Consider the following 26562-nt stretch of genomic DNA (forward strand, 5'->3'; position numbering starts at 1 on the left):
GCGTGGAGCAGGGCCGGTGAAGGGGTGTGGCCGGAATGGGGGCATGGCCTCGAAAGAGCTCCCCAGGGGCCAGCAAGACAGCCACCGAGGGCCGCATTTGCCGCACCCCCCAAAACCTGCTGTTCTCCCCCCCCCGCCCAGCTCATAGAATAGTTTCCCAAGATGCAGTGCGGTCAGAAAGGAAAAGCAATTTGAAAACCAGGATCAAGCCCTTCTCTTAGCGGCTGGTAGCATGCCAGAAATCATAGAAAAATTAATTGCTTAGCATAGACCTAAGTAAGGCTTCTGTTACCCTCCATCATTTATTAAATAGCAGCATTATATATATGCCCAAGGCAGAAGCCCAGAGAGCAGCCTTCCCCAGCCTGGTGCCCCCAAGATGTTTTCGGCAACCACTTCCATCAGCTCTGGGCAGCATTCACTAAAAAACCAGGTTGAGGTTACAGGTTGAGGTTATTTTGCTCAGTATGTAGCAAGTGCATCGGCCTGCCTCTCTATATGTTCCCCGTAAGGTTGTGCTAACGGGATTGGGAAATCTGTATGACCCTTATGTATTCTGTCTATATTCTGTGAAGTTCAAACAGGCTTCCACCACTCCTGACTACAGGTTTTCTTACATATAATTATGCAGAGTGCTCTCGCATCAGATGTCAAGGAAACAGGCAGCTATGTGACTTTTAGAGGACACCTGAAGGCAGCCCTGGATAGGGAAGTTTTTAAGGTGTGATGTTTTATTGTTTTGTTAAATATTTTGTTGGGAGCCTCCCAGAGGGGCTGGGGCAACCGAGTCAGATGGGCAGCGTATAAATAAAAGTACATATTATTATTAATATTAATAATTACAGTTTGTTTCTGTGTATATGCATTTCTGCCATATTGGTCGAAACAGGAGCCACCCCATATAGAGAACACACTCCTCAAACGAAGCCTCATCAAATATGGCTCCAATTATAGGCCGCACTAAAATGTTAGATGAGCCGGATTTGTGGGGTGAAAATGCAATACGGTATATAGATAAATAGACTTGTACTCATACATTTGAGGCAACTGGGAGGAACAGCAAGAATGTTCCAGAGAAACGAGTGAGAATTTGGTTGTCGTTTTGCGGGGGGGGGGGAGCAAAGGCAGGCGTTTTCGGGATCCCTCTGAAACTTTAAATTTTTGTTTAGGATAACAAGAGACAGCAAGGATCATTCGGGATTCACGACCTGTTTCTGGGTACATGAAAAGTGACGGGAGCGGGGGGCCACACCAAGTCCCCCTCCCACAGTGGCTGGCTGGCTAGCAGGACTGTAACTTTCCAGATTCGGCCCTGTGGTTGGTGCAAAAACAGAGGCTGTAGGTGCCTTCCAAGAGTGGTAGGAGCGGAGGCAGGCAGGTCAAGAACTCTCGTCGCTGTTTACCACGTGCATTGCGGCAGGTGGTGCAGGGTTCATGACATGCGCCCGGCATGGGAGCTGGAACTGGAGCTGAGGAAAGGAAGAACAGCAGCTTTCAGTCACTCAATAGAGAAGAAACCCTCACTGCTAGTTGCTCCTCTTCCTGCTCACCTGCCGGGTCATTCTTTGCAGGTAACAAACAGACAATCACGGTGGTATAAACAACACAAAACCGTGACGATAAACAATGAAATATATATATTAATACTTAAATACTACAAAATGCAAATGCAATCACCTGACATAAGATTCATCAAGTGTTCCATGTAGATGTAAAATTGGTGTACTCTAATATTCTGCTTCAAGGAAAATTCTGCTTCAAGGACAAGGAATTTTACTTGGAGCAGAATATTGCAGCACACCAATTTTACATCCACATGGAACACTTAATGAATCTTATGTGCTTAATTGCACTACAGACTGGTATTTGCTAGTAGGGTTTTTGCACTATTGATCATATAAGTCAGGCTATTGCATTTGTGCATTTTGTATTTTGTAGTATTTATCTTCGCTGTTGTTTAAGTACTAATATATATTTTTCATTGTTTATCATCGCAGTTTTTTGCTTTGGTTTTGGGTCATTCTTTGCAGCTGGGTCTTCCCCTCCTCCCGAGGAGACCTGTAGCAAGTGAGTCTTGCTACAGCCAAATGCATTGCTACAGCTGCGGAGGCGCTGTGCCCTCTGCCAGCGCCCCCCTTTCTGCTTACAACCAGTCCAAAGGGTGGCACAGCCTGCCAGTTTCTTCCTTAATGCCAGGGTTGCCCTTGTAGAACTCAGCAGGGCAGAGGACAGGTTCAAAACTGATCTCCGTGCCTTCTGCCTCCCCGGCCCCAATGGCCACCATCGCTCTTCAGCGTCTCTGTGCTTCCTGCCTTCGGTCTTGAGGCCTGGGGGGCAAAGTAGGGAGAATCAGGAACCAAGGCAGGGCTCGGGATAGGGTCAGAGGAGTTATGAGGGCATCTAAGGGAGCCATCATAGCCTCGGGACTATTGCAGGTTCCTCCAAGGTCTCTCTGTTGGGTCCCAAACCTCTTCCTCAGAAGAGGTCTCTCTGGGTTAGGTGGGAAGCTGGAAGCAAGGTCTCCGGAGAGACCCACCAACGTGGCCTGGAGCTTTCTCCTGCTGCTGCTCCCCGACGACTCACGTTCATTGCCTTAATCTGAACATGGGGGTTCTACCATGGCCGAGAGCTTTGCTTCCCACCCCACCGCCCCCTGGCCTCTCTTCCTCCATCCTCTTTTAAGGCCACCCGAGCCTGCAGCCGTCACCATATTTTGCAGCAGCAAATCCCATAAACTCTGCCGTGTTTGGCGGATTTGCCTGTCTTGAACCTCCTTGCCGCTCTGTTTTCACCAGTGAACCCCGAGTGTGGGTATAGCACAGGCACCACCAAACTCTGCCCTCCAGCTGTTTCGGGACTACAACTCCCACCATCCCCAGCTAACAGGACCAGTGGTCAGGGATGATGGGAGTTGTAGTCCCAAAACAGCTGGAGGGCCGAGTTTGGGGGTGCCGGGTATAGCAGAGTGGGATCCACACCGAGTGCCGTTTTATAAACTTTCCACGGAGCAGGTTGAGTGGGATTTGAGGCTCGTAGGCTTCCTTGTCTGGCTCTCAGACCTCTCTCCAACTTATCCTCCCTCACTGCTTCCGTTTAGCACCCCAGATATTTCCGCCCGGCTGGGAAAGGTCCTTGAACTCTGATCGTGCCTCTTGCTTGCTGGGAGGGAGAATAGAGAGGGGGGTGTTTGTGAGAGTGTGCAAAGGTAATATTGGTGTGTTCATTCCTCCACCAATTTCTCCCCCTTTGACCCCGCCCACCACGAGCATGTGGCCCTTGGAAGGTTGCTAAGATGGAAGTGTGGCCCTCAGGCCGAACAAGGTTCCCCTGTTAGCCGTGCTTTTTCTAAACTAAAAAACCTGAATGTTGTTGATGAGGAGGTGTGAATCTGTAGAGCTGGACAGCTCCTGGGTGTGGGATGGTCTGAGAACCCCATTTGCAATGCCTTGAGTCCTATTATTATTATTATTATTATTATTATTATTATTATTATTTCATTCACCTGTGGAAGCCCCGTTCAAATTAACAAGAGCCTCAGAAGAGCCTGGTTAGGAATGAAGAAGGAGGGAAAGTGATATGAATATGGACAGGAAGGTGCAGGAAAAGAGCAAGAGAGAACCATAGGATTGTGGAGTCGGAAGGGACCACGAGGGTCCTCTAGTCCACCCCCCGTGCAGTGCAGGAATCTTTTGCCCAAGGTGGGGTTCGAACCCCCAACTCTGAGATTAACAGCCTCATGCTCTGCCAACTGAGCTATCCTGGGTAGGTGGGTGTGGTCCTCCTCATGCCCTTCCATGCCCCCATATATCAGGGGTCAGCAAACCTTTTCAGTAGGGGGCTGGTCCACTGTCCCTCAGATCTTATGGGGCGGACGGCGGACTATATTTTGAAAAAGAAAAAAGAAGAAGTACGAATTCCTATGCCCCACAAATAACCCAGAGATGCATTTTAAATAAAACACATTCTACTCATGTAAAAACACGCTGATTCCCGGACCGTCCACAGGCCAGATTCAGAAGGCAATTGGGCCAGATCTGTCCCCCAGACCTTAGTTTGTCTACCCATGCCTGTTTTCTCCTAGATGCAACTAACGCTCAACGCATTAGATCATGCTTTGGGACGCTAGCGATTCAATTCGGGACATTCCACGTGCAAAGCGCTTGCCCTGCAACTGAGCTGCGGCCTTTCCCCAGGTGGTGAATTTTGGGCTACCCTAAGGGTGACAGAGATGGAGGCACACAGATCTGACTCGTGGGGTGCCCCATCCCCCAGAATTTTCCCCTTCCATGAGTCTCACTGAGCCCATTCACCTTGATGGTGCTTGCACCGGAAAAAAGGGGAAGCAGTCGAACACCAGTGATTTGCATTCTGCATGTTAATTCGGGGAGGTGGAGGTGCCATTTGGAATTTCCGCATCAAAAGCACGATCTGGGGTGTGTGTATGTTATATGAGTGCGTGCACACACACACACACACACACACACACACACACACACACCTTTGCACATGCCTGGATCGCCAGACAGAAGGACGTCTCTCCCTTTCGGTCCTTCTGTTCTGGCATCCTTTTAAAAAACAAAAAGTGACGGGGAGAGGGAGAGAGAGAGAGAGAGAGAGACCTGTTTTCATCAAGAGATGGCTTTGATTTAGTACCGCAGGGGACCTTTGCAATCTGGACACAGCAGCGGGTCCAAATCGCTTATCACAAGGTTTCTCGCCAGCCCCGGCATTAACATCTTCCTCAGCGTGGCACTGGGAAACAGAAGTAGGTCAGGCCTGTATCTTGGGTAGGTTCTGCAAAGGAAAGCAACACAATCCCGCTGGCAGGGCCAGATAAAAATAGGTGCTCCCATCTGAAAGTGAGGGGGCTGCTTATTATAGCCGGGTAGGAAGTTTAGCTGGTTTTTTTCTTTTTTTGGCGATCTCAGGTGGCTGATCCTCACCACGCCGCTCCAAGGAATGGGGAGCTTTGTGCAGAATCCGGTGCCAATTCCCAGTCTGAATGGGTCCAGGTTTCTTGGGAGTGTGCAATCATTATTTTTGCGAGTTTGAGGGCATGCTTCAGACCAGTGGTTTGGTTAGCCACCGGTATCCAGCTTCCAAAAGTTATGGACCTCATGCAGGAAGGGAGAGGAGGGTTGGGGGAGAAGGAAGCACAGGCCATGCAAGGCTTGAAAGACCCCGGGGGTTAAGAAATGTTTATTTCTGTAAATAAACAGTGCAAAGAAATGTCAGCGGTTTTGCACATATTTCTATAAATGTGCCCAGTGTGCACTCTTTGCTCCATACCTTTAATAAATCAATGGGATTCAGTTTGGGTTTCTTTGCTATGGCATTTTATGGGAAGAAACTGAGTGGCAGGAGGAGGAGGAAAGCTATTTTAACTATGAGTCGGTGGGCTTTCGGCTCACCCGCCGGCCATAGCTGTTCTGCTTTAAACAGTTACCTACCAGGCAGAATGCCAACATTTCTCTTCCCACTAGGTCTGGACAGGGGGCAAAAATGGCTGGGTACTATTTGAAGCCCTGAGGACTAGAAACATGCATTTGGTTATCAACTCCAATATTTAGGGTGCTTAGTTTCTCTGCATCTGAGACCTGGTTGCACCATATTACAAACCCTAAGGGAAGGGAGTTGTAAAATGCCAAGAAGCTCTGAACTCTAGGCTTTTAGAAGACACTGTCTCTAGGACAGTATAAGAGCTGTTTGATAGTGGAATGGTCTCCCTCAGAAGGTGGCGGATTCTCCTTCCTTGGAGGTTTTTAAGCAGAGGTTGGATGGACATCTGTCATGTACGCTTGAGATGCTTGCATTGCAGAAGGTTAACAACAACAATAACAACACTAATAAAAATTTAATATTTATATGGCACCCATCTGACTGGGTTGCCACTCTGGCTGGCTTCCAGCAGGATATCACACATTAAAAGCTTCCTGATAAAGGGCTGCCTTCAGATGTCTATGGAAAGTCTGGTAGTTGTTTATCTCTTTGACATCTGATGGGAGGGTGTTCCACAGGGCGGGTGCCACTACTGAGAAGGCCCTCAGCCTGGTCCCCCATAACCTCACTTCTCGCAGGGAGGGAACCGCCAGAAGGCCCTTGGAGCTGGACCTCAGTGTCCGGGCTCGATGATGGGGCTGAAGATGCTCCTTCAGGTATACAGGGTCAAAGCCATTTGGGCGTTAAAGGCCAGCAACAACAACATAATAATATAATAATAATTTATTATTTATACCCCGCCCATCTAGCCGGGTCCCCCCCCCCCGCCACTCTGGGCGGCTTCCAACACACATTAAAATACATTAAAATATCACAGATTAAAAACTTCCCTAAACAGGGCTGCCTTTGGGTATTTTCTAAATGTCAGGTAGTTGTTTATCTCTCTGACCTCTGATGGGAGGGTGTTCCACAGGGCGGGTGCCACTACCGAGAAGGCCCTCTGCCTGGTTCCCTGTAGCTTTGCTTCTCGCAGTGATGGAACCGCCAGAAGGCCCTCGGCGCTGGATCTCAGTGTCCGGGCTGAATGATGGGGGTGGAGAGGCTCGTTCAGGATTGAATTGTGCTTGGAAACATACTGGGAGCCAATGTTGAGGACTGAAGTTATATGGTCCCAGTGGTCTCTCCCAGTCACCTGACTATGCTGCCACCTTCTGGATTAGTTGTGGTTTCCACATCACCTTCAAAGGTGAGCACATTGTAGAGCACATTGCAGTGGTCCAAGCGGGAGATAACCAGAGCATGTACCACCCTGGCGAGACAGGGCGCAGGCAGGCTGGACTAGGCGCCCCTCGGCACCCCTTCCAACTTTCCAGATCTGTGTTTCTGTGATTGCAGTTGTTGTTGTTGTTTAGTCGTTTAGTCATGTCCGACTCTTCGTGACCCCATGGACCAGAGCACGGCAGGCACTCCTGTCTTCCACTGCCTCCCACAGTTTGGTCAGGCTCATGTCCGTAGCTTCGAGAACACTGTCCAGCCATCTCGTCCTCTGGATCACAGATGTAGCTGCCACCAATTGTCAGCCCTAGAAAGTTGGCTGGAGGCAGGGGGGACGGAAACTCCGATGAGAAGGCAGGAGTGGATTTCGGTCCATGCCGGACCAGGCTGCTGTAGTGTCTGCCGATGCACTTTTGTGGGTTTGGGGGGATGCATTAGATGAGGTTCTTGGCAAAGACGCCAACTGCCTGTGGCGATGCCCTGCCTAATAATAGCTACGGGGAATAGGTCACCTGCACTGGCTCCCAGCTGCATCCTCCTGCCCCTTTATCAGACTTTGTGTTGCCACGCTAGAAGCCGGTCCAGGCCAAATTCCATGCAATATGCCTGTCTCCTGCGATGCCTGGAAAGTTGGTGCTGGCTGCCTTTCTTCTTGTGGCCGGAGACTCCCCCCCCCCCCGGCTTTTGTCTGTCCTGGGATTCAGATGGTGCTTCCTGACGCCCTGTTTCTGTTCCCTCCCTTGCAGAGGATGGCGAATACTTCCTTAAGGTCCTGATCCCCAGCTATGCCGCCGGATCCATCATCGGCAAAGGAGGCCAAACGATCGTCCAACTGCAGAAAGAAACCGGAGCCACTATCAAGCTCTCCAAGTCCAAGGACTTCTACCCAGGTGAGCACGGACGGCTGGGAGGGTCAACAAGGCGAAAGGAATTCTGTGTACGTTTGCCAATGTTGGCAATTAATACGGCATACATTCATTTTCCCTGAAGGTGTCCCGAAACCAGGGACGGGGGAAGCTTGTTCATATGTGTCTGTATGCAGATACAGTGTGGTATAGTGGTTAGAGCGTTAGACCAGGATCTTAAAGATCAGGATTCGAATCCGCACTTGGCCATGAAGGTCACCGGATGACCTCGGGCCAGTCACTGCCTCTCGGCCTAACCTACTCCACAGGGTTGTTTGTAGGGGTTAAATGCGGAGGGGGAGAACCACGGATGCCACCTTGAGCTCCTGGCAAAAGACACTGGGATACAGAAGCAGGAAATAAATTTCAAAAACGTCGCTTCCGCACTGGCAGCCGAATGTATGAACTCAGTTCCCCGAAGAAAGTTGAGTCTTGGGGATATTGAGAGGAGATGCGATAGCCATCTTCAAATATCTCAAGGGCTGTCACAAGGCAGATCGAGCAAGCTTGTTTTCTCCTGCTCCGGTAGGGTAGGACTCGAACCCATGGCTTCGTGTTACAAGAAAGGAGATTCAGACTGAAGATCTGGAAGAACTTTCTGACAGTGGAACGGACTCCCGCGGGAGGCTGTGGACTCTCCTTTCTTGCCTTGGAGGTTTCTAAGCAGAGGTTGGATGGCCATCTGCCATGGATGCTTTAGTTGAGATTCCTGCATTGCCGGGGGTTGGACTGGATGACCCTTGGCGTACCTTGCAACAATTCTATGATTTGATGATAGCATTCCCATGTGCACAACTGTCAATCAAGGGTGCAGTTGTCAAGGGAAGAACATGCATGTGTGAACCAGCCTCGGAGAGTGTGGAGTGTTGTTTTTTTGTGGGTTTTACGGCCTCTCGGACAAGGACGCTTATAGATGGGCATTAAACTGTAAGACTTTGGTGCGGTTTGATTTGTGAACACAGTGGTCCGGCTCAAGTCGTTTGAAAGAGCCCCTCTCCTTCCCTCAACTTACCGCCTCCTCTTCCCCTCAGACCTTGACCTTCTCTGCCTATCATCCCATCGGGCCTCTGCTTTTCGGTCTCCTAACTACTCCAGCCGTCGCCAGCCTGACGCCTTCCAGACATTTTGGACCACGACTCCCTTCGCCTCTGACCGTTGGTCTCATTGGCTGGCTGGCTGGCTGGCTGGCTGGCTGGCTGGCTAAGGGCTGCTGGGAGTTGTAGTTCCAAACATCTGGAAGGCAAGAATCTGGCCTGCTCTGTCCCCACCCCTGCTTTCAGATACCCCAAATCTGAGCTCCTCCTTTCTTGAGCTGCTGTTTCACCTACAGGCCAACTCAGGACTTTTTAAGGGCCCTGCATGTGGGACCCCCACCCCACCACCGGCCACACCCTCCCAGAAAGTGAACTACTTAAATTACGATTGCTCTTTCGTGCAAGCATGTAAGTAAGGCGGGTGGGCCGGCTGGCAAAGCACACCCACCCCAATGGCAGGGGTCTCCCGAGGGCCGTTGAAGACCCCAGGCACCCTGCAGTTGCGGACGCTGCCCATCCTCGCCACGGAGTGCCCAGCCTTGCCCCCCCCCATCTCCTTATAATCCCAAGCTGTGATTGAAGGGCAGACAAAGCCCCGACAGGACAGCCCTGGCTAAGCTGCTTTTCCTCCACATCCTCCTCTCTTTATTGCCGGATTATGGGATGGGCTGGCAAATCCTTGCCAGTGTAAAACGATGGTGGGGTGTCGTGGCGACAGGGGAGGGGGGGGGAGAGAGAGAAGGCCTCCGCTCATGTTGCCTTGGCAACGGGGAGCAGGTGCCTTGTTTGTTTGCAGCTTCCGGGAAGGACCCCCCCCTCTCCCCTTCCCCTTCGAGGGAAAGGAAACCCTTTGTATTTGATGAGGTCTGGCCAGGGTGGAGATCCATCTGAAACGCAGCCCTCCTGCTTTCTTGCAGGCTGAGAGAGCTGTGGGTTCTTAGGCTTCATGCTCAAAATCCCACCCTCGCTCTCTGGGCTCTCTGCACGCAGTCGCGCTGCAAGTTGGGACTGCCTTCGCTCTGCCAAGACTGTCTTCCGAGAGCAGGTGTGGTGTATGGGTTGGGGTGTTGTACCAGTATCCTGGGAGACCTGGGTTCAAATCCTCCCTCGGCCACAAAGCTCCCTGGGTGAGACCTTAAGGGCCGGTCACTGCCTCTCAGCGGGAAGGGGGAGAACCATGTATAGCCTGCCTGGAGCTCCTCGGAGAAGAAGACGGGGTATAAATACATCTGTCTTGTATTGTCAGACAATGGAGGAGGAGTGCTCCTTTGGGGGTGAAGTCACAGCACCTGCTGTGGCTGTAGAGACCGAAACTGTTTCGTTGCAGCCGGGGCAGATGAAGGTGTCCGGTTGTGCTGCTGCAGATGCAACGTGGCGTCTCTTCTCTCTGCCCTCCTCCCAGAGGTCATTTGCAATAAATACTGTAAATGCAATATCTCTTTCCTCCATGCACACATGTCGAAAACCCAGCTCAGCGATCAAAGGCTTGCAGCTCGATCCTGTATCTTTGTGCACATGTTTGTGCCAATGAGCCCAAGTGGTGGTGGTGCAGGCTGTGATATTATTATTATTATTATTATTATTATTATTATTATTATTATTATTATTCCCTGGGCAACTGGCTGGGTTTGCCCTAGCCAAAACAACTACTTAAGGCAGTGGTTCTCAATCAGCTAATTACTGAGGACCCCCTATTTTTCAGAAGCCAAGCTACGGAAAAGGAACAGGAAATACAGCTTGGGGCTGCCCAGCTAGGGAAGCAGATTCAATGGCAGGAAACACTCCTTCTGATAAGCCGGCCAGAGGAACACAGGCTTGGCCTTTACGCTGCAGCCACAATGTGCGTTTGCCCAGATTTATCCAGATTTGGGAGCTGCTGTCTGATTCCCTCCCCCACCCCCAGGCTCAAAGAGGGTCACGAAAGGAATGAAGCGCCCAACAGGAAAGGGGGCAGGAGGAGAAGGGGCAGTTTCCCGGTTACTGGGAGGTTTCAGGCACGGGGATTGGTTGCAGCTGCAAGGAGGTGCAGTTTGGCCTCTGACTTGGGGAGGTTCCAGACTGTGGGGAGGTGTGTGTGTGTGTGTGTGTGTTTGTTTGTTTGTTTGTTTGTTTGTTTACCGCCCTTCATCTGTAGATCAGGGTACGGTTCACAGGTTAGATGACATCACATCAAGCAGTTTTTATCTCACACTTTCCTAGCACATTCCCCCCCCCCTTTCCTTAATACAGGATGTTGAATTTTATTTATTTAATTTTTTGAAAAAATAGTGGGTTGGTTGTGCAAAAGCACCAACTGCACAAATCGTGCAGCAAAAATTTGTGCCGGCCTGTGAGTGAATCCGAGCGAGTTTGGAAGCGGCCCACCTGCTGCATGCTAGGAAAAGTTTCAGGATGTTCTTGGGAAGGCACAAAATCCCTGCCGGGAGCACCATGGCAGCCCAACTTGGCCCTGCAGGGTGGAGTGGGGGGACACCCCCCTTCTGTCTCCCCCTGGCCCTAATTTAGCCCGCTTCCGGCAGCTGTCTGGGTTATCCCAAGGGGGGGGGGACACACTGAGGGGTCCTTGTGTGCTTTGATAGCTTAGATCCCTGTTCTCTCTCTCACTTTCAGAGGCTAAGAATGTCCCATGTTCCCTCCACACCCCTTCCTATTTATCCAGTGCTGACTAACCCTTGGCTGGGCCAGCCCTATTGTTCCTGGGAAAGTGTAGCCGTTGTTTGTGGGATGGTGGAGGAAGGCAGCGGGCAGGGGGCAGGCAGGCAGGCAGGCAGGCAGCGGGTCCTTTGGCTCACCTCCGCAGTCTCTGCTGCTCTGTAGTCACCCATGTTGAGCTGCTTATAAGAAAGCGAAAGAGGAGCCCTGCTCCTTCAGCATCCTGGCCAGCTGGCTAGCTGGATGCCTCCTGGAAGATCGCAAGGAAAGGTCGACAGCAGCCGCACACCCCTCTGTTTCTCTGTTCCCAGCATTACAAGTCCTCTGGGGTAGACTGCCCCTGAACTCGGAGGCTCCACTTCCTTTAACACAGCTACCGGCGTTCAGGAATGCAGCTGCCAGCAAACAGCCACATGGGAAGCAAGTTGAGGGGCTGCACATACAGGTGAAAGGGAAAACATGAGTCACACATATGGATTTAAAATAGGCACTTAGTTGAAAGGAAGTGGTGGTTGGGGGGGGGGGGCAATCCACTACTTTTTAGCCTGAATGGATGGCTAAAGTATGCTGAACATACCAAGGGGTGAGGGGTGTTCCTTCATCAGTGCTTGCCAAAGGGTTGGAGCCATGCAAGACACCTGGGGGCTTTGCAAGACACCCCAGGTGCAAGACACCTGGGGACAGACATCTTCTTTGAAGTGTGTTTTCTGAAGATAACGGTGTGAGCATTGGAAGGAATTGGGACCAGACAAATTCATGGAAGATAAGGGTTCAATGGCTACTAATGGCCACGTTCTCTCTCCCCTGTATGCCTCTGAATGCCAGTTCCTGGAAACCACAGTTGGGGAGAGCTCTGCTCTTCCACTCATGTCAGATTCCTGCCTTGCAGTGGGTTGGACTAGATGTCCCCCTGGGATCCCTTCCAGCTTTACGATTCTCTGATTCTATGCTTAGCAGGCTTCCTGTTCAGGTGTCTTGTCTGTCTGACCCATGTGAGGACAGGCTGCTGCACTAGATGTTCCTCTTCTTTTATGTTCCCAGGGGGCATGTGCTCGGGTGCTGACCATTTGCGATGAAACCCCAGCTGACACGGCGTGTGTGGTTTGCGGAGTCTGTGACGTTGTGAATACCCCCTGCAATAGCAGGAATCTTTCACCCGGTGTGGGGCTCAAACTCACGACCCTGAGCTTAAGAGTCTCGCGCTCTACCGACTGAGCTATGTTGCACCTTTGTGGCAATAGAACGTTAGGAGCATTTTTTTTGAAAGCAGTATGATCTGCGGAGTTTTGCCTTTGGAAGTTTTGCCTTCGCTTATCATTTTATCTCTATCCCACCTTTCCTGCAAGTCGCTCAGGTCAGTGTGCGCACTATTCCTCCGCCCTGTCATTGCCCGTTTTATCATCACAACAACCCTGCGAGGAAGGTCAAGCGGAGAGATGGTGACTGGTCTCAGTTCACCCAGTGTGCCTTGCAGCATATGAGTGGGGCTTTGAACCTGGGTCACCTCAGTGCTTTAACTCAGACAAATGACAGCCATTCACTCCTCTGGAAGCCTTAGGAAGCTTATACTAAGTTGGACAGCTGGCCCGCCTAGTCCAGTACTGTCAACACTGGCTGGCAGCAGCTCTCCAAGGTTTCAGGCAAGAGTCTCTCCTAGCCTTACCTGGAGAGACCAGGTATTGAATCACAGAACCATAAAGTTGGATGGGACCACAAGAGGCATCTAATCCAACCCCCTGCAGTGCAGCTATATTTTGCCCAATGTGGATCTCGAACCCACAACCCTGAGAATAAGCTTCTCATCCTCTACTGACTGAGCTGTCTCTCAGAACCTGAGACTTTCTGCAAGCTAAGTTTGTTCTCTGCTGCACAGCCAGAGCCCTTCCTCCTCCTGTCAGTTTCTACTGACAAGACACCAAGGAGGAGCAGTATTTCTTAAACTGTGGAACTTCCTCCCAAAGGAGGCAGCAACAGCCACCAACTGAGATGGCTTTCAAAGGACTGGACAAATTCATTTAAAAGGAACTAAACTATGTTGGAAATGCAAAGAGATAAAGGGGACATTCGTACACATGTGGTAGGGTTGTAAAAAAGCTAAAGCGTATTGGGAGATGATGTATTCAGAGGTAAAAAGGATGTTAAAGCTGTTATTCCCCCCCCCCCCAAAAAACCCAGAGATGATCCTATGGAATATTATAGAGGGCAAAATACCTAAGAAAGTACTTGTTGCCAGACTACGGTAGGACCTGGAATAAAGGTAAAGGGGCCCCTGACCATCAGGTCTAGTCGTGTCCGACTCTGGGGTTGCGGCGCTCATCTCTCTACAGGCCGAGGGAGCCAGCGTTTGTCCGCAGACAGCTTCTGTGTCATGTGGCCAGCATGACAAAGCTGCTTCTGGCGAACGAGAGCAGCGCACGGAAACGCCGTTTACCTTCCCGCCGGAGTGGTCCCTATTTATCTACTTGCACTTTGATGTGCTTTCGAACTGCTAGGTGGGCAGGAGCTGGGACCGAGCAACGGGAGCTCACCCCGTTGCAGGGATTCGAACCACCGACCTTCTGATCAGCAAGCCCTAGACTCTGTGGTTTAACCCACAGCGCCACCAGGGCTCAAATCCCCACTCAGCCCTGAAGCTCACTGGGTGACCTCGGACTGGTAGTTACTGCCTCAGCCTCACAGGGCTGTTGTGAAGATACAGATGGAGAGGAGGAAAACCACGTTTGTCACCTTGAGCTCCTTGGAAGGAAGGCGGATTATAAATATAATAATAAATGTTGAATCCTTGTGGGGTTTTTTCAAGTTTGTTATGAAGATGAGGGAAGCGGTTTGAATCTCCTGCATTCTGTATTGGAGTTGTTTATTTATTCATGATTTATTTATTTATTTATGATTTTCAATTTTATACATTTCAATAATTTTAAATTCATTTTAACATTTCGAAACTCAACTTCCCTCCCCCTCTTTCTGCGGTTCCTTAAATTTATTTTTTATATTCTCTGCATATTCCAAATTAACTTACTCTTTTATTCCTCTACTTTAAATATATACTTTTTATTCCTCTACTTTACAATAATCCTGCCAATGTTCTTATCTGTTTACAGTTTGTTTGTAAATATTCAATAAACCATTTCCATTCTTTTATAAAAAGTTTGTTATCTTGGTTTCTTATCCTTCTGGTAAGTTTTGCCATTTCTGCATATTCCGTAAGTTTTTTTTATCCATTCTTCTTTTGCAGGGAATTCTGCTTCTTTCCATTTTGGGACGAGTAAGATTCTTGCCCTTGCAGTAGCATGCATAAATAAGCTTCTATACCATTTTAGGTAGTTCTGAACGACTAAACAACAACATCCCTATAATCCCAAAAGAAAAGCTTCTGTTTTTTTTGTTTTTTTACAAAGGTTATTTTAAACATCCTTTTCATTTCATTATAAATCATTTCCAAGTAAGCTTTAACCTTACTACAAAACCACCAATATGATAAAAAAACCTTCTTTCTCTTTAAATTTCCAACACTTATTTGATTTAGATTTATGCATTTTTGACAACTTACTCAGTGTTAGATACCATCGATATATCGCTTTCATATGATGTTCTCTTAGACCGTAACATGCTGTAAATTTTATATCCATATTCCACCATTGTTCCCATGCTTCCATATTTGAGGGTTTTGTGTGCATGTGGCAAGGCAAAGGAAAGAGGCTTCTATGAATGGAGGTCCCCATTTCAAATTCTGCCTGAGATGTGCGTTTTGCACCTGCCAAGCCCCATTGCGGATCACTGTGCCTACACACCCATTGTGGGGGTGGGGTTGGGGCACAGCCTTTTCAGGGCTCGGTTCAAATCTCACCTGAGCTTCAAACTAAGGAAGTCTGTGTCTCTCCGCTCCCTCCTTTGCAGGATGAAAACACTGGCCACCCTCGCAGGGCTGTTGTGAGGGCCGCCCAGGGAACATATGAATGGGCTGTGTACAAAATGCTTGGCTACGTGGTCATTTATGTTAGATTCACCATATCATCCTCATTAGGAATCGTGTGATCTTTTGATGAAGGGGCCGGTATGTAATAAGAAATAATAATAATTAGGAACGCCTAAAGTGAGAGGTGCAGAGACTCGGGCTGAAAATGTAATCCCAAATTCCTGCCAATTCCTAGGTGGGCAGGAATCAATTGCCACCAGGGCCGGATTTAGGTTTGATGAGGCCCTAAGCTACTGAAGGTAATGGGGCCCTTTATAGGTCCAGCTGTTCTATGTCAACAACAAATTGTCACTGTTTTTTGTGTTGAATATATGCTGTAATTTATGGACCTAATAGGTATCTAAAGCCATTTGCGCATGTCGCCATGCAACCAGTCCATGCAGAATGTAGGCACCCTATATATAGAAAGGAGCAAAGCAGTGATATTTTAGGGAGCAGGCTAGCAGGCAGGGCCCATGACTTACATTATAGGAGCCTACACAAAACAAAACAAAACAAAACAAAACAAAACAAAACAAAACAAAACAAAACAAAACAAAACAAAACATTGTTGCTGTATGTAGGTTTTATTTTATTTGTTTTTATCTTATATTTTGGAAATGTACATCCAGGTTTTTTTATTTAAAAATGGGGGGGGGGGGCCAAGAGAGTGGGGCCCTAAGCTATAGCTTGCTTAGCTTATACGTAAATCCGGCACTGATTGCACACTCTGCATCTGCTCAGAGGTAGCCTTTCTCATTGGTAACCACCTGGGGTTAAACCCTGGCTTCCTACGCCACCCCTCCCCATCCAAAAAGAAAGGTACTGGGGGCTGAAGCCTGGGGGGGGGGCTGTACTTTTTCTGGCTCGGTTTATTTTTGTGTTGTACGCAGACCCTCCTTGCTCAACGGAAGCCAGCTTTCCACCCACCCTTCTTAGCAGGGAGGGGACGATGCTTTGCTTCTGCAGGCAAATTTGGTGTTTCCCATTTGTCCGGTTGCCCAGGTGATGATCTCCCTCCCCCACTGAGCGAGCTGCATTCCTCCTTTTGCAAAGGAGGGGGCTCTGGTCCCTGGGAAGACAGGCCCTTGAGGCCTGCAGCAGCAGCAGCAGCCTATTGCAAGGTGGTGAGGGGGGAAGGAGGAGGAGGAGGAGGAGGCTGCTGTGGGTTGCCATGACAACTCTGTGGCAGAGATGTATTGTTGAGGCAGCAACTATGGGGAAGGCAGGGAGGAGAAGCAGAAGATGCTGGCTTTTGGGATGCTGTGTGTGTGTTGTGTTGGAGAATGTGAGCACTCAGCCTTCTGGTATCCATGGTGCTGGTGCTTTGCCTGCTCGGGTGGCCTAAAACATTCCCTTTTTTTGTTTCTGCGTTTGTGTGCGCGTGTGCGTGTGCATGCACACAAACCCTCTGATACTTGCTCACTCACTCCCCTCAGTCGATGCAATAAAAGACAGCCTGCATTTTTATAAATAGCCATCTAGGACAGGAGTCCAATCTTTGCTTTTTACGAAACGCAGGAGCCAGCACAATTTTCTAAGGACCAGCTAGCGGGGGGGGGGGGCAGCACAGACTTCTGGTTGCAATCGAGGGGCCACCTCCCAGACCCCTGTTTTTTCGGGGCTCCTGGGTACCCCATGGCTTTTGAACCTTCGATGCAGGCAGTACAGGATCCTGTTATCGCAGTGGCCAACCAGATTCCTGCGGGAAACCAGCAAGCAGGATCTGAGCACAAGAGCCCCCTGTGGCTTCCACCAACTTCAGAGGCCTCTTACTGTAGACCAGTGATGGGCAACCTTTTGAGCTTGGTGTGTCAAAATTCACCAAAAAACCCGAGCATAACTCGGGTGGTGTGTCACTTCAAGAAAAAACCCATAATTTCACGATATTTGTACTTTAAATAACAAAAATGTATAATTGTTTCCCCTTTAAAGAAAAAGAAAAAGGGGAGGGCCGCTTGTCACCAAAAATGGCTATGCGTGTCTTTTCTCTGTGGGTAAATTTCCTCCATTTTTTTTTTATCGCTAGCCTTTTCTTTTTGGTCAATAGTTTTGCCTCTTCTTTTATTTTCTGTGGTATTATTGTCTGTAGAGACTGCCATGATTTTTTAATAGGTTCTCTTTTATCCCCCACCACCCCTCCTGGTATAAAGTGCTTTAAAACCTTTTCTTGTGTTTTCCTGCATTCCTGGGTTTCTTTAGTAGTGAACTTTCCTTGTGCTTTCTTAATCTGGCATGGCTGCTTGGTGGTGGCCCCACAATACTATGCAGTAACTGCAGCAAGAATATTAATTGCACAAAAACAAGAAGAATTACTGACCAAAGAAGAATGGACAGCAAAACTGATGGAGTATGCGGAATTGGATAAGATGACGGGAAGAATCTGAGAACAGCGGGACCAAAAGTTCAACAAAGATTGGACTAAATTTACAGACTATTTGAAAGACAGTTGCATTCAGAGTACTACGTTGGTAGGATTGCAAGAAGCTTTGTAAGTTATAAAAGAGAAAAGTCATTGTAATTTGGATTTTAGTGATAAGTTTATGTAATAATTTAAATCAATGATTGATAAGTGAAGTACAGTGGTACCTTGGTTTATGAACACAATTGGTTCTGGAAGTCTGTTCATAAACTGAAGCGTTCATAAACTGAAGCGAACTATCCCATTGAAAGTACAGTAATGGAAAGTGGATCAATCTGTTCCAGACGGTCCGTGGAGTACTTAAACTGAAGCGTTCATAAACTGAAGTGAACTATCCCATTGAAAGTAATGGAAAGTGGATTAATCTGTTCCAGATGGGTCCGCGGAGTACTCAACCTGAAGCATTCATAAACTTAAGCGAACTTTCCCATTGAAAGTAATGGAAACTGGATTAATCTGTTCCAGACGGGTCCGTGGAGTACTTAAACTGAAGCGTTCATAAACTGAAGTGAACTATCCCATCGAAAGTAATGGAAAGTGGATTAATCCGTTCCAGACGGGACCACGGAGTACTCAAGCTGAAGCGTACTTAACCCGAAGCATGGGTGTAATTGGTTCCGGAAGTCTGTTCATAAACTGAAGCGTTCATAAACTGAAGCGAACTTTCCCATTGAAAGTAATGGAAAGTGAATTAATCCGTTCCAGATGGGTCCGCGGCGTTTGTAAACCGAAAATTTGTAAACCGAGGTGTTCATAAACCGAGGTTCCACTGTATAGATACAGTATTAGAAATAAATGTTAGAAAATCATTAGAAGGGGCTGATGGAAGTCATGGCTTTAAAAAGCCAAAAGGGCAAAATGTAGAAAAAATGAGTTGAAAATGATTATTGTATGGTTAAAAATTAATAAAATATTATATGGCCAAAAAAAGGTGGTGGCCCCACAATACTTACCAAGTGGACTGCCTTTTTCCTCTTGGGAAATGTTCTTGAGGTTCTGCCCCTTGATTTTTCACCACTTTTTAGCAAGGGGGAAACATCTCGGAAGCTCCTCGACGGCTCCCACAATACCTGTCGAGTTCAAACGGCATCCTCTAATTTTTCCGCCCTTGGTCCGTCTGAGGGAACATTTTAGGGGTTTTCTCCCCTTCCTTTTTTCCTCCTGCCTTTCAGGGTGTGTGCACGTGTGTTTGGAGAAATTTCAAGAAAAATCAGAGGTGTAGTAAAGCACTTAACTGGTTGCCATAAGTATGGGACGAGGGCTCAACCTGCCTCGTGTCATGCCAGGTGACTACGGGCTGCTGAGTTTCTGGCATACAGGGGGGTTCAGAAAGGGGAATGGAATAGAATATTACAAAAGAGGGCATATTACAAAAGAAGCTCTCTCTATACCATGACATTTGTACAGGTGAAACTTGGAAAATTAGAATATCATCGAAAAGTGCATTTATTTCAGTAATGCAACTTAAAAGGTGAAACCAATATATGAGACAGATGCATGGCATGCAAAGCAAGATATGTCAAGCCTTTATTTGTTGTAATTGTAATTATTTGTCGTTAGGTGGGTCAATTATAAATGGAATGGAATTAATGAAATGTAATAGTGATGTTTATTTTTTGTATTATTGTAACTACAGTATTTGTTTTATTACTGTGGAATTTCCAAAAGAAAGCATTTGTAAAAATTAAAAGAAAAATAAATAATAATAAGTTGCAATACTGAAATAAATGCACTTTTTGACGATATTCTAATTTTCTGAGTTTCACCTGTAGTCTGTTAGTATTTGTAGTGCTCAAAGCCTGGCACCTTTACAGCATTCTCTTATACTGGGTCCGGGTGTCTCCTTCCATTTGTCTTGTGCCTTTGTTCTCGTGATAAGGGGAGAGACCGTAGCCCAGTGGCCGAGCCATGCAGTCCTGGCAAATACCTTTCTGTGCCCACCAGAGGAGACAGTACTGACCTAGAGCTTTTCCTGCGGCCGGCCCTGTCCTGTGGAACTCCTTGCCTGTAGATGCTTGGCAGGAACCGTCCCTGCCTTCTTTTGAGTGCCCTCTGAAAACTGGGCCTTCACAAGATGATTTTTTTTCTTTAAACAAGCCAGCATCTACTGATGTTTCACGGATGTTTTGAATTACGTTTTTTAAAGACTGGCTTTTAAAATGGCATGTTATACATTTTGTAAGCGGCCTGGTGATATTTTAAGAAAGAGTGGGTTATACATCTTCAAATAATTATAAATGAACAAATGGACAATTAGCCCAAGCTGGTATAAAGCATCTTCTGTTACTCACTTATCTTCTGCACTAAAGTGCCTTCCTCCTCTTCCCTTGTTTGTCGATCTTCTCCTCCTTACCAGAGCACTGTCTGTCTGTCTCTGTCTTACCTTCCAATCCTTGTACCTTCCTTCAGCTGAGAGAGACCCTGGCCTCCTGCCAGCCCCACCTGTGGGATCGTCATCCTGCAGCCACCGCAGCTCCATTAAAAAAACCTCTCAATTGTTTTCTCCCCAATTTCAGGGACCACGGAGCGCGTGTGTCTGGTTCAAGGCACAGCAGAAGCCCTCAACGCTGTCCACAACTTCATTGCCGAAAAGGTCCGGGAGATCCCCCAGTCCGTAGTGAAGCCGGAATCGGTCAATATCCTGCAGCCCCAGACAACCATGAATCCTGACCGAGCCAAGCAGGTGAGCGAGCGCGGGAGCAAATTGCTTGTTTGTTAGAGGGGTTGGGAGCTGGGAGCTTCGGAGTGCCCCTTAAAAATTATAAGGGAATCTCTGCTGGATCAGGCCAAAGGCCAGCCTGTTTCAGAGGCAGGGAACCTTAGTCCTGGGTGCTAAATGTGGTGCCCCCTGGGATCACCTATCTGAGGGTTGCCATATTTCACAAAGTGAAAATCCAGACACAAAGTTGTTGAATTTTGGGGGCGGGGCGGGGGGGGGGCAAAGTTGTTGAGTTTTTTCAGTTTAGTTATGGCCAAAGGTGAACAAATGAGCTATTTTAAAGGAAATTAATCAGAAATTTCAAGGAAATTCACTAGATTCCCTCTCCCCACACACACCCCCACGACCTTACTTCATACCCCAAGTGTTTTTGGCCTGGCTGGAATGTCTCCTTCAACTCTGATAACATTCCTTGCTTGCCTGGATTAAGGAAAGAGAGGGGTGTGTGTGTGTGTGTGTGTGTAGAAATCAGCTTACTGTGCGAAGGTGAAAATGGACATTCCTTTCCCCTCCCACTTTTGGCTCTGGCCCCACCCATCACTTACAAGTGGCCCTCAGAAGGTCACCTAAAAGAAAATGCGGCCCTCAGGCTGATACACGTTCCCTAGCCATAGTCTTTCCCCACATCCTCTGTTCGATAGTTCCCACCAGAAGAGGAACACAAAGGCAACCGACCATCCTTTGATATGTGTCCCCAGCAGCTGGTATTGCATTTCGTTTCCCTTTTAATTTGTACGCCTCATTTCTATGTGGCTATACGCAAGGCGGTTTACAAGCTAAAGAAACAAGAACGATCACACACCACAGGGCAATGTGGTCCAATACAAGAAAAGCCACAACGAAAACGTAACTTTACAATATGCAATGTCTATCAGATTAAAGCCATGTTGAGTAATCCATTGGAATAGAACAGAACCCAGTGGCATCAAATATCAGCAAGTCATAAACGGAAATTCATTCTTCGCGATTGCGATAAATAATGGCTAAACTGTGATCACCCTGATCTAGGGTGCTGATAGCATGCAGGAAGACCGCGTATATATTTTCCCCAATAGACCCTTTCCTGTTAACCAAGAGCCTGGGTGGGGGTGGGGGTGTCTTTCTTCCACTTGAGGTGGTTGAGTGTGCAAGAGGCTGGCCTGTCCGACAGCTTTCCATTGTCAGTCGGTTGTGCCGTTGCTATGGCACAGCGAAGGGAAGGCAGCTTTGGGCTGAAAGCTGAAAACAAGGATTATGACAGAGGGAGGGTTGGGGGGAGAGTATATGGAAGAGAGAGAGTTTATGTGGCTGGTAAAATATGGGACAATGAAACAGGGATCCTGTCACCCCTGACAGCCGAGGAGGGGTCTTGTCTTGCCTTGCGAAGCTGGGAGGGAATGCCTCTCCCCCCCCCCCCCCGCAGATGTTCAGATCTAGAACTGCCTTATGCCAAGTCGGGCTATTTCTTCAGCTAGCCCAGCAAACAGAGTTGAGACTAGATGACGCCTGGATTTATTTGCTTATTTCATTTCAAGCATTTCATGTGCCTTTTAGAAGGTTCTCAGGGGCGGCTGACGAACACAATGATATGCAGTTTGTTTGGCGTCAAACATATATGAAAAGAAAAGAAAATACAACTGAATTAAAATAAAATAAAATAATAATAATAATAAATTTTATACCCTGCCCATCTGGCTAGGTTGCCCCAGCCACGCTGGGCGGCTCCCAACAGAATACTAAAAGCACAATAAAATGTCAAACATTTAAAACTTCCTTAAACAGGGCTGCCTTCAGATGTCTTATAAAAGTCAGAGAGTTGTTTATCTCCTTGACATCTGATGGGAGGGCGTTCCACAGGGCAGGCACCACTACTGAGAAGGCCCTCTGCCGGGTTCCGTGGAACTTTATTTATAACCTGTCTGGGTTTCCCCACCCACTCTGGGTGGCTTCCAACAGAAATATTAGAATACACTGATTTCTTAAAGATTAAAAGCTTCCCTAAACAGGGCTGCCTTCAGATGTCTTCTAAAAGTCTGGTAGTTATTTTTCTTTTTGACATCTGGTGGGAGGGCGTTCCACAGGGCGGGTGCCACTACCAAGAAGGCCCTCTGCCTGGTTCCCTGTAACTTGGCTTCTCGCAGCAAGGGAACCGCCAGAAGGCCCTCGGAGCTGGACCTCAGTGTCCGGGCAGAGCGATGGAGGTGGAGAGGCTCCTTCAGGTATACTGGACCGAGGCTGTTTAGGGCTTTAAAGGTCAGCACCAACACTTTGAATTGTGCTCGCAAAATAGAAATGTGGGCTGTTTCATTCACAACCCCTAGAAACAATAATGACTATTATTGGTGCTGGCGGATAGTAAAATTATTTTAAATGTTTGTTTTATTTATAAATATCAGGGTATTGTCCTTGAGGTCTTCGGATAGTCTCAATTAAAGCTGAACAAGTAACTAAGATTTTTAAAAAGAAAAGGATTGAAGGCCTTGACAGAAATGGTGAAGGAGAGAAAACCGGCTCAGTGTTTATAGCGCCTCTTTTGAACACATAAAGTCTCAGGTTTAATCTCCAGCAGCACCTCACTAAGTAGGGCCTTTGAAAGCCTGGAGAGCTGCTGCCAGTCAGAGAAGACAACACTGGGGTAGATGGAGCACTGCAATTTGACATGGTCCCTAGGAGAGGTCAGCCTAATGACCGGAGCAGAAGCAGCGAGGTGTCAGTCCATACGACTGCCTGCAAGGATATCACAGCAAGGATTTCATGAGAGACTAATTTTAGCACTAAAGTATCTGGAAATAGGACACAAATTGGGGCAGGTCGCTCAGAGTGCTTATGAGTTAAACTAGCGGATGAGGACAGATACCCTTCCGAAGGTAGAAGGGATGCTTCTGTCCGGGGGGGGGGGGGTCTACAAATTAATTTGGCTGGGCCATTGCGGCCAACCCCAGATTAGTGTTCAGCAGAACACTGCCCCCTCCAAAAAAATATTTGGCAGTCTTGTTCCTGGTTACAGTCGTACCTTGGTTTTCGAACAGCTTAGTTCTCGAACATTTTGGTTCCCCAACGCCGCAAATCCGGAAGTGAGTGTTCTGGTTTGCAAACTATTTTTGGAAGCCGAAAACCCGACGGGGCTTCTGTGGCTTCCGATTGGTTGCAGGAGCTTCCTGCAGCCAATCAGAAGCCACACTTTGGTTTCTGAATGTTTTGAAAGACGAACTGACTTCCGGAACGGATTCCGTTCAATTTCCAAGGTACGGCTGTTTCACCAATATACCAGTTGCAGGATATCTTTGGGAGAAGAAAAGGCTCAGGATTAAGCCCTACACAAATCCAGAGGGGGGGGGTCCATAAGGCTCTTATAGAGGAGGGTGAAAGGTTGTTTTCTGCTGCTCCAGAGAAGCGGACACGGAGTAATGGATTCAAACTACAAGAAAGAAGATTCCACCTAAACATTAGGAAGAACTTCCTGACAGTAAGAGCTGTTCGACAGTGGAATTTGCTGCCAAGAAGTGTGGTGGAGTCTCCTTCTTTGGAGGTCTTTAAGCAGAGGCTTGACAGCCATATGTCAAGAATGCTTTGATGGTGTTTCCTGCTTGGGAGAGGGTTGGACTGGATGGCCCTTGTGGTCTCTTCCAACTCTATGATTCTATTATTCTTTGTACACCTTCTTCCGGCAACTCCTGCAGCCAAGCTGGTGCCAAATATCTCACTCTGCTTTCCTTTGGACCATATCAGCGGGGCCGAGAGGGGGTCTTGTCATCTGGACAGCCCAGGACCTCCATACACACAACCCAGGCTTTGCACCCGGTGTGTGTGTGTGTGGATCACTAATGTAGTGATTTGACTTCACCCCCTGTGGCACACTCCATTGTCTCTCGAGACAGACGGATGCTGGCGAGATATACCACTTAATTGCGCCTTAAGTCCTTTATACGTGGAAAAACGATTACTAATACACGGCAAAACAATTCCATCCAAACATTAAAGGAAACCCCCACAATTAAAATGTGCAATAAAGCAAACCGATTAAAACAGTGCAACAATTAAAACAGGTGAGGCAGCAATTAAAGGAATTAAAACAGGAGGTCAGGGGAATGCTTGTCTAAATGGGCATGCCTACAAGAGACGGCGGAATGCCAGTACTGATGGGGGCATCTCGTATTTCAGCAGCAGGGAAAGCTTCCCCCAACACTGGTGTCACCAGTGGAAAAGCCTGCCTCTGTGTCACCTCAAGCCAGATCAGGCCGTCTCAAAACTAGCCGGGATCTGTCCATTAATCTCAATGCCCAATGGATTGCAACGATTGCTTGCTGTACCTCCCAGAATGGGGGAATCACCCCTATAGCCAGTGTGATAGGGATGTCCCCTGAGATCATCTTCTGAGGCCCTCCTTCGTGTGCCTCCTCCTCGAGAGGTCCAGAGAGTGGCAACACGAGAACGGGGCCTTCTCTGCAGTGGCTCCCCTCTGTGGGATGCTCTCCCCAGGGAAGTTCACCTGGTGCCTTCATTATATACCTTTAGGCACCAGGTAAAAACGTTCCTCTTGAACCAGGCTTTTGGTTGATTTGATTGACATCCTATGCCCTTTTAAAATGTAGGTCTTTTGGGGGGGTATTAATGGGTTATTGTCCTTATTTTGATTTAAATATTGGGATCTTTTCTGATCTCCGGGTGTAGGGCGGTATATAAATACAATAGATAGATAGATAGATAGATAGATAGATAGATAGATAGATAGATAGATAGATAGATAGGAAGAAAGTAAATTGTCCTCTTCAAGAATGCCTTCAAAGCATGGTGTCCCCTGGAGACAGTCCATCTATCTGCCTCCCCAGCTTCAAACTCCTCTTTCTTTCTGCACTCATTGCATTTGTGCCTGGCGTGGGGGCAGCGGGGGGCACATACAGCGATGACCAGAATTGTGGAGCCTTGTTAATGTCATCTGTGTCAGGTTTTCTGCCCACCCCAGGGGTGCTCTTTGACCACAGGAGTGTCTTCAACATCTATTTTCAGAGCTCGCCGGGTCCTCCGGCCTGGAGGAGACATCTCAATTCACAGATAACATGGGGTAAAGCACCCGGGCTGGCAGCAAAGAAAGAGACTTTCTCCTCTGGTTTCCTGCTCTCTCCCGTTCCCCCTGCCACTAATCCAGAGCCTTTTCTCTCTGGGTTGGACGAGGCGACGGATTTCGGGAGGTGCCTGTCGCTCGATTACATAAGAGCATTTCCTTGCTAAATCTGTACGGCTTTCTGCTTTCTCGACGGTTATATAAAGGCATTGGGGTGGCTGGGGTTGAGGAGACCCCTCCCTCTCCGTCAGGAAGCCCCTGAAGCCATCTCTGCAAACACCCACTCTTCCACCCCCTCCCCCTCCACCCCACGTGCCAACTTTCCTCGCATCATCTTCTGCCGCTGCCTTTCAACCGTTCGGCAAAGTCTGCTGAAATCTCCAAAGCCAGAGCAGGATCACTGGAAAGGAAGGCCAAAATCAGGGGCCAGCAAACTTTTTCAGCAGGTCCACCATCCCTTAGACCTTGTGGGGGGCCGGACTATATTTTTTGGGGGGTGGGGTGGGGAATGAATAATAATAATAATAATTTATTATTTATACCCCGCCCATCTGGCTGGGCTTCCCCAGCCACTCTGAGCGGCTTCCAACAGAAAAATAAAACACAATAATCTATTAAACATTAAAAGCCTCCCTAAACAGGGCTGCCTTCAGATGTCTTCTAAAAGTCTGGTAGTTGTCATTCTCTTTGACATCTGATGGGAGGGCGGTCTACAGGGCGGGTGCCACTACCGAGAAGGCCCTCTGCCTGGTTCCCTGTAACTTGGCTTCTCGCAATGAGGGAACCGCCAGAAGGCCCTCGGCACTGGACCTCAGTGTCCAGGCAGAACGATGGGCGTGGAGATGCTCCTTCAGGTATACTGGGCCTTTGAGGCCATTTAGGGCTTTCAAGGTCAGCACCAACACTTTGAATTGTGCTCGGAAACATACTGAGAGCCAATGTAGGTCTTTCAAGACCGGTGTTATGTGGTCTCGGCGGCTGCTCCGAGTCACCAGTCTAGCTGCCGCATTCTGGATTAGTTGTAGTTATCGGGTCACCTTCAAAGGTAGCCCCACGTAGAGCGCATTGCAGTAGTCCCAGCGAGAGATAACTAGAGCATGCACCACTCTGGCGAGACAGT

General features: G+C 48.2%; 1 protein-coding gene across 1 annotated transcript in view; it reads left to right on the forward strand.

Moving 5' to 3' along the window:
- Positions 1 to 26562, forward strand: part of NOVA2 (NOVA alternative splicing regulator 2) — a 50929-nt gene that overhangs the window by 14275 nt on the left and 10092 nt on the right. Inside the window, exons 2-3 of the mRNA XM_035121034.3 lie at positions 7461 to 7604; positions 20199 to 20365. Coding sequence (XP_034976925.2) covers positions 7461 to 7604; positions 20199 to 20365 — 311 coding nt within the window. The remainder of the gene's footprint in view (positions 1 to 7460; positions 7605 to 20198; positions 20366 to 26562) is intronic.

This window comes from Zootoca vivipara, chromosome 6 (assembly GCF_965207765.1).
Source record: "Zootoca vivipara chromosome 6, rZooViv2.hap1.1, whole genome shotgun sequence".
Taxonomy (NCBI): domain Eukaryota; kingdom Metazoa; phylum Chordata; class Lepidosauria; order Squamata; family Lacertidae; genus Zootoca; species Zootoca vivipara.